At 41.5% G+C, this 12,217-nt stretch overlaps 1 protein-coding gene across 1 annotated transcript in view; it reads right to left on the bottom strand.

The window, feature by feature from the left end:
* DNAH11 (dynein axonemal heavy chain 11) overlaps positions 1-12,217 on the bottom strand; it is a 313,463-nt gene that overhangs the window by 149,764 nt on the left and 151,482 nt on the right. Inside the window, 3 exon segments of the mRNA XM_041728012.1 lie at positions 1,321-1,521; positions 4,284-4,461; positions 9,995-10,126. Of these exon segments, the coding sequence (XP_041583946.1) occupies positions 1,321-1,521; positions 4,284-4,461; positions 9,995-10,126 (511 nt within the window).

Genomic DNA, 12,217 nt, shown 5'->3' with positions numbered 1-12,217 from the left:
GCCTGGGACTATTCTGGTTTGTTTGTGTTTCTGTTTTCTGAGAGAGATAAAGAGAGAGCACATGTATGAGCTGGGATGGGAAGGGGGTGGGAAGGGCATGGGAAAGGTAGAGAGGAGAGGGCAGAGAGAATTAGAAACAGGCTCCACTTCTAGCACAGAGTCCAACTAGTGGCTTGATCTCATGACCGTAAGATCATGACCTGAGCCAAATTCAAGAGTCAGATGCATAAGCCGCTGAGCCACCCAGGCGCACCGAATTATCCTGATTTTAACACTAAAATCTCCTCACTCTATGGCAAACCAGACGGTTGGGCATTCTATTCACAATATGACTCCAGCCCACCACTACAGTCTTTTCCCTGTCTTCTACTCCATCCCTGTGCTTCAGTCAACTGAGAGTTTCAATTAATTGAATGTGTTCTATATAATCTTCTCTTTCCTACGTTTGCTTATACTGATTTTCCTATCTCAGATCCCATCTTTGCCTGCATACCACCCCACCTTGAAGATTGGAAACCCAAACGTTCTTTAATGTACACTGGTCTTTCTATTTGTTGTACTAATAGGCAATGTCTAAATCTTACACAGCACCTAGACCCCTTCAGGAACTAGTAAGATGAACTCAGACAATCACAGAAACCAAAATCAGGGCAACCCAACAAGTTTAATCAACTACTAGAAAATAGAGATTTTTCACTGTCACCATCCCCAACATAACCCTGACACTCTCCTGGATAGTGACAGATCTACCAGTATCAGCTCTTTCTACACTACCTCCTTACTTCCCATACCTACTTAGCTTGCCCTTCCTAACTCAAATCTGCCCCAAATTTTGTTTACATGGATACATCAACTCAAAGGGTAAAGTTATTCTTACAATTTTTCTAAGATTTAATTAACAGCTTGTGGCCTGTCATTTCATCAATACAGTTTTAATGAAGTTCTCCTAAATCAATCCCTTCCTTGAAAAGGTAACCAGGGCACTCTTGCCGGTGTACACCCTTATGTCACTAGGGTTCCATAAAATTGATTAAAGGTGACCAAACTGTGTAGAGGCAAAGCAATGAACACTGCTGAGGTCAAGTCTTGCTGTTCTACAGGGTAATAACCCAAATAAAGCTATTAGTGATATAAGAAGCCAAAATCACAATATTGAAACCAAGTATTTTTTGCCCAGATTGGTGATAAGTAAAAATTCATCTGAGGCCTAAGAAAAAGGTCTAAAGCCTAGAGAAAGTAGTCTTCCCCTTGGCCTACATGCCTCAGCCTTGACAGTTTCTGATCCCTCGTTTCTAAAATACAAGCAGTAGGAACACTTACTTTGCAGAGCTGCAGACGTTGTATAGTAGTTGAAAGGTACACGGGTCACTATGTAATCCTCAGAGAGACTTGCCAGCGTGTCACCTACGAAGGCTGTCTTTCCCACCCCAGCATTTCCTACTAGCATGAGGGGTTGTCCTTTCTCAAGCAGCAGCTCTACGAAATATCTGAGACGAGTTGTCTCTGTTGTGTGAACCACAACTCTCTGGGAACACAATGAGAGAAAAGTCAGAAAGAGAGGTATTCCAAAATTTCGTATCTGAACCAACACAGTAACTTGAGAATGAGACCCAAAGAATTCCTAACTCAAGTTAACACTCGGGAGGAGAGACCTTACCTGATCTTCAGTTTTGCACTGTCAGAGTTCAGACACCATAGCTTGAGGAGAGCAGCTGCTGAGTGCCATCAAAGTCCAGCAGCATAAGCAACTGATTTATCTCTTCCAAGTTAAGTGTGAGCCAGAGCCCCCTATCACAGAGCACCTACACTCTGTCCAGCCTCGTGTTAGGCATACAAGGGAATACAATAAGCGTTTAAGAGACCAACCAGCAGTCTTCAGGAGGTGACAAAACATTTGAAAAGTCAAGCCACACATAAACAAAGTTGGCAGCAATGCCTCGGCTGGGTAAGATTAAGTGGCAAAATGGTGAGGGGAGAGTTTACACTAAAGGAGCTCAGCACAGCGAGTGACCCACTGGTGGGAAACAGTGATTTTATGTGAAATATTCCTAAGTCCAATGTACATGTCAAACATATTATACACTGTTTTATTAAAAAAAACTTTACAACAATGCTTCTGTTTTGAAAATTAGCTATTTATATATACCTTGTTATTTCACAGCAAATCTAAGGTGGCTTAGGGGAGTACAATAAAATGAATGGAAATAAACGCCAGATTCAGAGAACATAGACTAATATATAATATCATGGAAAGAGGTAGCTGGTGTAGACATGCAAGAAATAGAATCCTGCACTGTGATTAAAAGAGAGTTGACATTTCTTGCACTTTTGGTGGCCAAATTCAAAAGGGGGTAACGGGGATTTACAGTGTTCTTTAAAACAAACAAAGCAAGAAACCACAAAAATGAAACAAAACAAAACACACCTAAATGTTACAATATATTCCTTCTCTGTTTGGTTACCATATACTGAACACAACTGGGTCTTTTATAGGTCATTCAGGATCATTTTTATGATTATGAATATTTACACTAGAATTTTATTTTAATTCGGCAATACTCTCAGGGCCACTGAGAGCACAGGCCGTTCTATGCTACATCAAACAGTCCCAGAGGATTGTTTTTCATCAGAGTTACATTTTATAATATTTTTCCCCCTCTTTTGCTGTTCATTGTCATCATGTGCTTTTTAATTTGGCCTTTAGCTCTTTTCTCTATACATCAATACCAATAATCCACAGTTACTGAGAGCTGAGTATGTGACAGGTACTATGTTAAGCACTTCATATGCTAGGTCATATGATACAACCAATCTATAGGAGAGTTTTGTCATGATTTTCAGTTCAGAGACAATGAAACTAAAGCTTAGAACACTGATAACTTGGCCAAGGTCATAGCAAAGTAGTAAGGAGTAAATAGTGATGCTTGGATTAAAACCCAAGCCTGTCCAGAGCCTGAACCCTGTTTCACCTACCACACAGAAGATGTCAGGACATGGCTTGGACACACATTATATAATCTCTTGGTGTGCCCATCTTCCATATGTAAAAAAGGTTATTAAAGGTTATGCCTTATAAAGTTAAAACCCTGAAGGGAAGCACACCCACAGAGGCCATGTCAGGACACAGCAAGAAGGTGGCCGTCTGCAAGCCAAGCAGAGAGGTCTCAGGAGAGACCAAACCAAAGCAAACCAAACCTCCCAACACCTCAATCATGGATTTTTTGCCTCCAGGACGAAATTCATTTCTGAGGTTTAAGCCACCCACTGTGTGGTATTGTGTTAGCACACTACTAACACAAGAAGAGGCGGCCCCTAATGCAATGACTGGTGTCTTTATATAAACAGGAATTTACATACAGAGACACACATGGGGAAAATACCACGTGAGGACTGGAGCCATGCTGCCACCAACCAAGGAACACCAAGATCACCACTGAACTGCAGACAGATGCCTGGAAAGGACTGTCTGACAGCCTCAGAAGGAACCACTCCCGCTGATGCTTTGTCTTTCAATGTGGAGCTTCCAGAGGCAGGAGACAATAAATGTCTGTTGTTGAAGCCACCTACCTTGCGGTGCTTAGCTCCAGCAGCTCCAGGCAATGAATACATCGGGGATTTCACACTAGCTGCCAAGTTAATACCATAGAAACCCCCTATATTCTACTCACACAGCACAGTAGGAAATGGTAAGCTCCAAAGTGAATCAGAATGACATGATTTTAAGATGTCTAATGAAAAGGAAAAGAGATTGGAGCAAAAGAAGATTGAAGAACAACTCAACAGCAGAGAAATGTAGAGCAACAATCTAGGAAGATAAATAATTTTAAAAAAAGATTCATTTAGATTTGTCAGCTGCCATGAGAATTCGAAACCTATGAGTTGGGGAGTTTAAAAACATCCATTTTATGCCTTGAGGGTTAAAGGAAAGACGTTCTATGTGGAAAGTGCTGTCTAATAAATTCACAATAAGGACAGATGTAAGAATCACTGGAACTAACAGAAATAGGACTTCTCACAAAATTTCTAGGAAGATAAAAAGAAAGCAGTTATCATAGACTTAAGTTGAAATAAAAAAAAAATGCATCAACGTAAGTGCTGTCTCACTAGTTGTTCTTGTAACTAAGATTCTTCTCTCCCAGGAAATATGGGATCATATCAACAATAATTTTTCCGTCAGGCAGGCAAAGAAAGTCTGCTCCAAAATGAAACAAAAAGAAAAAAAAATGAAACAAAAAGGCTCAAATTAGCACAGTGTGGCTTGAAAATCACTATGTTCCACCCACCTACCTGCAGAGGTACCTCTGGATCCATAGCAAATTTGGGGACTTTATCAGCCCAAGGCAAGAATTTCTTAGTTTTATGGTCCAAATAATAATCAAAGATTGTCCCCTGGGACGGAAATTTCACTGCTTTCATCTCCTTATGCCACCACCGACTGAATTCAGCTTGAGAGCCCGAAAGCTGAGGAGAACAAGAGAAATCCTTATTGTAGACTGAGAGGTAATTTTGAACACATATTAAGCCCCTTCACGTCCTGTTCAACACAGTATTTGCAATGTACACAGTTATAATTACAAATGGGATTGAGTAACTGACCCAAGAAAAATAAATAACTAGAAGTAACTTATAATGAGTGATAATATCAGAGTGGCAGAAAGCTCTAATTGCCATATATCCATCAGGTACAAATTTTCTGGAATAATTATTAACTTAAAAAGCAAAGTAAGGTTAGGCGAACCTTAGATTACCCCTGGGTTATTCAATTTAACAATGAGCTCTCATACAAATTACCATGTTACGTACAGTAAGACTATTTCTCAAAGACTGGTGTCGATTTCGACCAATATTCACATCAATTGATAATAAAGATAAGAACAAAGGAATACTTAAAAAAAAAAAACTGGTAACATTATTTGATTTAAACACTGTCCTCTCTCTGAGTTTATAGCCTGCTTGGACCTTCTGGTGTTGAAAGAGCTTTTCCTTTATAAAATCTAGGTATTCGTTTTGGTCATTTTTTATAAATGTCCTTATTTAGAAAAGTAAACATTTGGTAACCCTATTTCATTTCTTCAAGTCCTTAGTTGAAATGTTTACCTTTGAAATTCTCAATTTGGAAACCCCTACCATGAGGGATGAGGAAAGGCATGTAGTCTGGCTAAAAACTCTAGAGAGACAAGCTGCTGCCCTACAGAAAGGCCTGATGGTGGTAGGGACCAGGTAGGTTCTCTTTGCTAGGAAGTGCTTCTTTCTGTATGATGATAGGTTCAAGCCCTTTGTTACTAGATCAGGGTTTGGCAATGCCTATCAGCAGCTTATAAAACCCTTCTGTATCTCTATCAAGACCTGGCCCTACATCCACAGAATAACCCGCAGTGATTTCTATATCGGCAAGATAATCTATCAGAGTGAGTTTCGGTGAACTCGAAAAACAGTGTGTGAGTGGCCACTGCATTCAGTAGTCTCATACTTTCTAAGTCCTTAACCCCCATTTTTCTCCAGTGACATTCTTAAAACTACTTTCTCTTTGGTATCCTGTGTCCTTGGACAACAGCCCACTTCCTGCACTGGACTGATTGCACACATGAGTAAAGACAGGATGGCTGCAGAACACGAGCGTGTGCTGAGGGCAGAGAAGGGTGAGGGAGTCTTAGCAGGCAGAGCTTGCCTCCAGCCTCCAAATACGCTGAGCGCACGCTCCTACTTACCACCCCTCGTGGGTTAGGGATTCTAGGCTCATGTGAGTTATTTTCAAGTTGGTGGCATGGTTTATTTAATCACCCTACAAAAGTTGGTCTTAAATTAGTGTGGAAAATAAAACACCTAGCACCATTCTCTGTAGGCAAAATACATAGGATTTCTACTTCACATCAAAATTTGCTAACCGCTGCATCAACAAGATCATTTTAGTGACAAATCTTTGATTCATTAGTTCGCTCAACTACAATGCAATTGTTCTATAGTGGGGAAGAAAACCAACAGAATTTCTGCCCTCATTGAATTCATTGGGATATAGAAGCAGAGACATGAGGATGCATGGTGGAAGCAGGGGCTAAGCCAATAAATACAGAAATGAACAGGTGTTGTGAAAGTAGAGTTTGCTCTAAGTGAGAGTAACAGAGGTGAATCTATTAGAGTCATGAGAGTCATGTTGGTTTCAGGAGTAGAATTCAGGGATCCCTGGGTGGTGCAGCGGTTTGGCGCCTGCCTTTGGCCCAGGGCGAGATCCTGGAGACCTGGGATCGAATCCCACGTTGGGCTCCCGGTGCATGGAGCCTGCTTCTCCCTCTGCCTATGTCTCTGCCTCTCTCTCTCTGTGTGTGTGACTATCATAAATAAATAAAAATTTAAAAAAAAAGGAGTAGAATTCAGTGATTTACCACTTATATAGGGCACCCAGTGCTCATCACAACAAGTGCCCTCCTTAATACCCAGTACCCATTTGACCCATTCCCCCACCCACTTCCCTCCATCAACCCTCAGTTTGTTCTAAGAGTCTTATGGAGGTACCTGGGTGCCTCGGTAGGTTAAGCCTCTTCTTTGCATCCTCACCAACAAGGGATGAATCTATTTTAATTGTATGTTTAGGTGAACCACCTTTGAGAACAGGCACAGATTAGGGAAGAGACCATTTCAAGAAGCAGCAAGAGGTCATCACAGGCAAAGATCCTGTGGTATGAAAAGACCTTGTGTTCCAGAAGATGACACTGCAGCTGGTGTAGGGGGGTGGCAGGTGCGGGGAGGGAGTAGCAGAAGAAACAGGGCAAGACAAGCAGGACCAGATCCAGAGGCCTTGTAAATAGTATTAATTTTTTCACTTTATCCTAAAAGCAAAACAAATCCATTAAAGTGTTTTAAACTCTCAAGTGTATCATATAATTCAACTTACATTTTTAAAAAATCATTCTGGCTGCTGAGAGAGAAATGGATTATGGGGGAGGTACAGAAGCAGACCAGTGAGGTTGTTACCTTAGAAGCCAAGAGAGAGGTGATAATAGCAGTTTATGGGAGCTCAGGGAAAGTTGGTCCAAGACCTATTTTGGAAGCTGCCTACAATGGCCTGGCTTAAGAACACAGGTCCTGAGTCAGCGTACTCCAGTCTGAACATGGCTTTGATGTTACCTGGGCATCCTCAGCAGGCTATGTAAATTCTGGCTCCTTTTTTTTGTAAAAGGGGAGAAGGATAGTTGTACTTATACAGAGAAGTTTTATTTATTTATGTTTGAAAATTCAGGAAAATAGCCTACTAAGAGGCCTAAGCACATTCTCTGACACCCAGCAGGCACTCAGATTTATTCAAGTAATAAACGTCTCTTAAGAATATTTCTTCTGTTTTTTTTCATTTGTGTTTCCAACTTTATAGTCTCTGTTTTGAATGCTTCACAGTTAGAGCCCTTTTTGAAAATGTGAAGGTAATGGTGATGAGGAGGAGGAGAAGGATGAAGATTAGGATGCCTGGGTGGCTCAGCGGTTAAGAGTCTGCCTTCAGCCCAGGGCGTGATCCTGGAGTCCTGGGATCGAGTCCCACATCGGGCTCCTTGTATAGAGCCTGCTTCTCCCTCTGCCTATGTCTCTGCCTCTCTCTCTCTCTCTCATGAATAAATAAAATCTTTAAAAAAAAAGAGAGAGAGAGAAGGATGAGGATGAAGATTCTTATTTAGGGAGAGAGTGTCTGGAGGAGCTAGGTGACCACTGTGGTGGTCCGGTGCCTGGCCTGATGGACGACGGCCTGGAAGGCAGCCGTGCTTGAAAACTGGCAAGATAAGAAGGCAATCAACTGAGAACGAGGTGGTCAGGAATGGAGGGATCTCAGCTGTCCACATCCTACGCACACAATTTTACCTGGTTTACATCCTCATAAAGGAAAAACCTTGTGGAGAACACAAGAAAAATAAAACAAAAACAAAAACAAAACATGGGGGAGGGTGGTCGGAAAAGGAGAGGTGAGAGTCTGCACTTGGCCTCCATGGAGAAGTCCATGCATGCTGTAAATTGTGCCAGAGAAAAACCACATCAAGTCACCCCCCCAACACCAACTCTCGACAAAGCAACACACTTGGAGATTATAGAAGGAAATGTGGCTTCTGAGAAGGATCAAAATCAGGCCAAGTGAATCCCATGCCTATTTAGAGAGATGATTGATGGTAACCTAGTGACAAGAAGCAGACTGGCCCACAGGTTTTAGCAACTATGTATTTGAGGACCTACGACAAGTAAACCAATGGAAATATGGGCCCTCTGGGGCTGTGATGCCTTCCAATTTAAATTCCGTATTTACATCCAAAAACACTTGGCCAAATCGGGAAGATGCATGCCATTTATTTTTAAGGCAAAAAATCAGGGGTACTCGTAGGATCAGTTAGGACTGTGGGAGATCCTGAGGTCCTTTAGAAGGTGTGGTCTTCAGAGATACACAGGTGTGAATCCTGGTGCTGTCATTTCCCATCAGTGTAACCTCGATCAAGTTCCTTTGCCCCTCTGAGCTTTATTTACACTATGAAGATACTCTGAACAATTATTGGAAACATTATACGACAAAAATCTACATATAGAGGAGCATGGTGGAGGTCAGATGTGCCATCTTCTAATGTTGAAAAAAATCCCACTTTGCACTTCAGGAAGTCTAAGGTGTGAGTACACATGTGAGTGTGCACATGTATGCACGCACTTGAGCAAGCTCATCTCAAGTGTTTGCCTAAAAGCAATCAGCAGCCATGGATGAGCAATACTAGGAAGGCTGTGCAGGCATGGTAGCCTCATGTTAGGCTGAAGCCAAGACCCTGTTGTCTGGTCCACAAACAATTACTCCGGGAATCATGTAAGAGACTAGTGACAAGGGCACTAATTTCAAGATTCTCATGTGCTGTATATTGAATATACTCATTTTCATATCGATATTCATATGTTGAAGCTCTAACCCCCAATGCGATGGTATTTGGAGATGGGGCCTTGAGAAGTAACTAGGTTTAGATGAGGTCATAAGGTCTGGGCCTTCGTGATGTCTTTATAATGAAGACATCAGAAAGATTTTTACTGTTCTTTCTCTGCCTTGTGAGGACCCAGCAAAAAAAGCACCTGTGTGAAAGCCAGCACGAGGGTCCTTGGTAGAACTTGACCATGCTGGTACCCTGACTGTGAACTCTGGCCTCCAGAACTGAAAGCAAACTTCTTTCTGCCAGTTAAGCCACCCAATGTATGGTATTTTGTTACGGCGGCTCGAGCTAAGACACCATGACAGCCCAGGACAATCTAAAGATGATACATTCCTGGGATCCCTGGGTGGCGCAGCGGTTTGGCACCTGCCTTTGGCCCGGGGCGCGATCCTGGAGACCCAGGATCGAATCCCACGTCGGGCTCCCGGTGCATGGAGCCTGCTTCTCCCTCTGCCTGTGTCTCTGGATCTGTCTCTGCCTGTGTCTCTGGCTCTGTCTCTCCTTCTATCTCTCAAGAATAAATAAATAAAATCTTTAAAGATGATACATTCCTGAGTTAAGGCTGGAGGGATGGGCAGGTGGGGACAGACTTGACAGCTGTTGTGTGAATGAAAGGATCTGATGACCACTGGTGTCTCCTGGGTTTTTAACTTGAGCAACTGGAAGAAATATGAGTATCTCTGAGGATAGGAGAGGGTCAAGAGGAAGAGCACATTCAGGGGTGGAGCACATGAAGAGCTCAGTCTCTGGCACAGTGAACAGTGGCTGATGACTGGAAGAGCATGCAGCTGGCACCGCTCCAGAGGCAGGTGCAAACAGTGAACCCTGAGCTCAGAAGGGAGATCTGGGGCACGGTTATGGGTTTGGCAGTGTCAGCCAAAGTGAGAGCTCCCAGCCTGGATGAGCTTGCCTAAACACATTGGCTTACAAGAGAACAGGGCAAACGGCAGAGATTTATGATTATATTAAGTAAAACAAAACACAGGGATCACATATAAAGACCTACCCCCCAAGTAAAACTGGTTCTATAAATTATTTCTGTCAACTATTTCTAAACATACCTGATCTTGCAGCAGAGTGCCTCCGAATGCCCAGATACAAGCAAAGACAAAGTAGACTTCATAAACCTCTTTTGGGCTGTCAGAGGGCACGTTGTCAGGAGTCAACAAACATTCCAGAAGGGCACAAATGGTCTAAAGAAAAAGAAATAGCCATTCATTTTGTGCAACAATTCCTTAATAGCAGCATAAGGTCATAGGACATACGTAACAAATCTATTTGGTCCTTTAGAGATTAATAGAATTTCCCCCAATCTGTTATTTGCTACACTGAGACAAAAATCACTGTCGTGGATTTCCAAGTTGATAATGGAAAACCTTTGCCACTTTTAATGAAATCGATCTTCTAAGTAATCAACTATTTTCTAAAAATGACTACCTTACCCAATTCATCATCACTAAAATGAACACTAAAGCAGATAGGCAAAAAGAAAAGATAATGGGGGATTTTTTTTATAAACAAGGAGTCACAGTAAACATAGTATTCTATAGCTCACTTTTTCACCTAAAAACAAACTAAAGATACCTTGCCTTATGAGTAAGTGCTGCCCTACACTATCAGTGGGAATGAGTGCTTAAGATTCTACTTAACAGAAAGGTATTTATTCATTTCCCTCTTGTTGGACATTTAGATAAGCCACTTTCCCTTAGTGTTCTGGCAGTGGGTTTTTCCCACCTGTTGTATAAACTTAGAAAGTTGGACTGGCAGCCTTTGCCTGTGACTTTTTTTTTTTTTTTTTTGAACACCAAACTAAATTTAACCGTGAAAGAGATGCTATTCAGGAACCTGTCCTTCACTCCCTCCACATGAGACAAAAATGTGTTTTTGGTCATAAATTTAGCCTGAGCTCAGGACAATCAGGTGAATAAAGAGGGGAAGGTGGCTGCTTGCAAAGGCCTGTCCCAATGTAACAATAACCGGTACTGATCATGTTTTTGAGCTACTTCTCCGAAGCACACAAACAGTTGTCACTTAGTAGCATTATTTCAGAGGCTCAGAACCCTCCAGAGGCTCTGGTACCCTTCCTCTGGTTTCTCAAGGCAGCACTAGATTTGATCACTATCATATAAGCAGCAATGCAAGCTGCAACAAAACAAGTCAGGATTGGTGTGTCTTTCTTTTCTAGCCATGAAAGCTGGGGAAAACCCATGGTGACACGGAAAATAGGTCCTGGAAATAATTTTCAAAGGTTTTCAATTTGAAAGTTGAGCACTTATAATATTTTGCAATCTTCTTTCTTGACTTCTATTATGTCATATAGTTCCATATTTGCCAATTTAAAACAATCCTCTAAGAGAAATAAAAATCATCCATTTGTTATCAAGAAAATTAATTTAAGACTCTGAGGCTTTGGGGATCCCTGGGTGGCACAGCGGTTTAGCGCCTGCCTTTGGCCCAGGGCGCGATCCTGGAGACCCGGGATCGAATCCCACATCGGGCTCCCAGTGCATGGAGTCTGCTTCTTCCTCTGCCTGTGTCTCTGCCTCTCTCTCTCTCTCTCTGTGACTATAATACATAAATAATAAATTAAAAAAAATTTAAAAAAAAAGACTCTGAGGCTTTGCTATTTCTAAGTAGAAACTCTGGTGGTCTAGGGGACTGTTAAAACCAAAACTTCAAAAGGGACTGGAAGGTTACCATGTGATGTTATCTACTGATCTGGAGACTCTACCAACTTGTAACTTCTCTGCTTTCTCCCAAACACAGTACTTGGAAAACACAGTTTTGTGTCAGCAATTAGTAACATGAGACTCTGGTGCCTATTATGAAGGAGTTAGTATATGTAACCAAATTTAAAGCAAATACATTTCATATATTGAAAAACAGAGCCCATTAATTTCTTAAAGTAGTCATTTGAAGGTATTCCCTTTTTGTACTCCTGTTTGTCTCAAATTTTGTCCTTACAAGTAATTACAGAAAAGAGACTACTCTATAAAACAACAGCTGAAAAGGAGCTGAGGATAAAATGCCATTTCTGAATACTACAAAAGGAGGAAGCGAAAGGGAAAGTCATATTAATTCCTACTGACCTATTTTCACACTATTCTTGAATGAAAAAATTCACACTACAGAGAATCACACAAATACATAAGTCAACTTGAGAAAGAACACAATCATGCTTTTGCAAGTACTACACCAGAGGAAGTCTAATTAGGCTAACCACATAATTAATTCATTATGAATAAATTCAGACCTGCTTTCAGAAATAAATTATACCTCAGATA

Source organism: Vulpes lagopus, chromosome 13 (assembly GCF_018345385.1).
Source record: "Vulpes lagopus strain Blue_001 chromosome 13, ASM1834538v1, whole genome shotgun sequence".
Lineage (NCBI taxonomy): Eukaryota > Metazoa > Chordata > Mammalia > Carnivora > Canidae > Vulpes > Vulpes lagopus.
The sequence above is the reverse complement of the archived record's forward strand: the minus strand, read 5'-3'. Positions and strand labels throughout refer to the sequence as shown.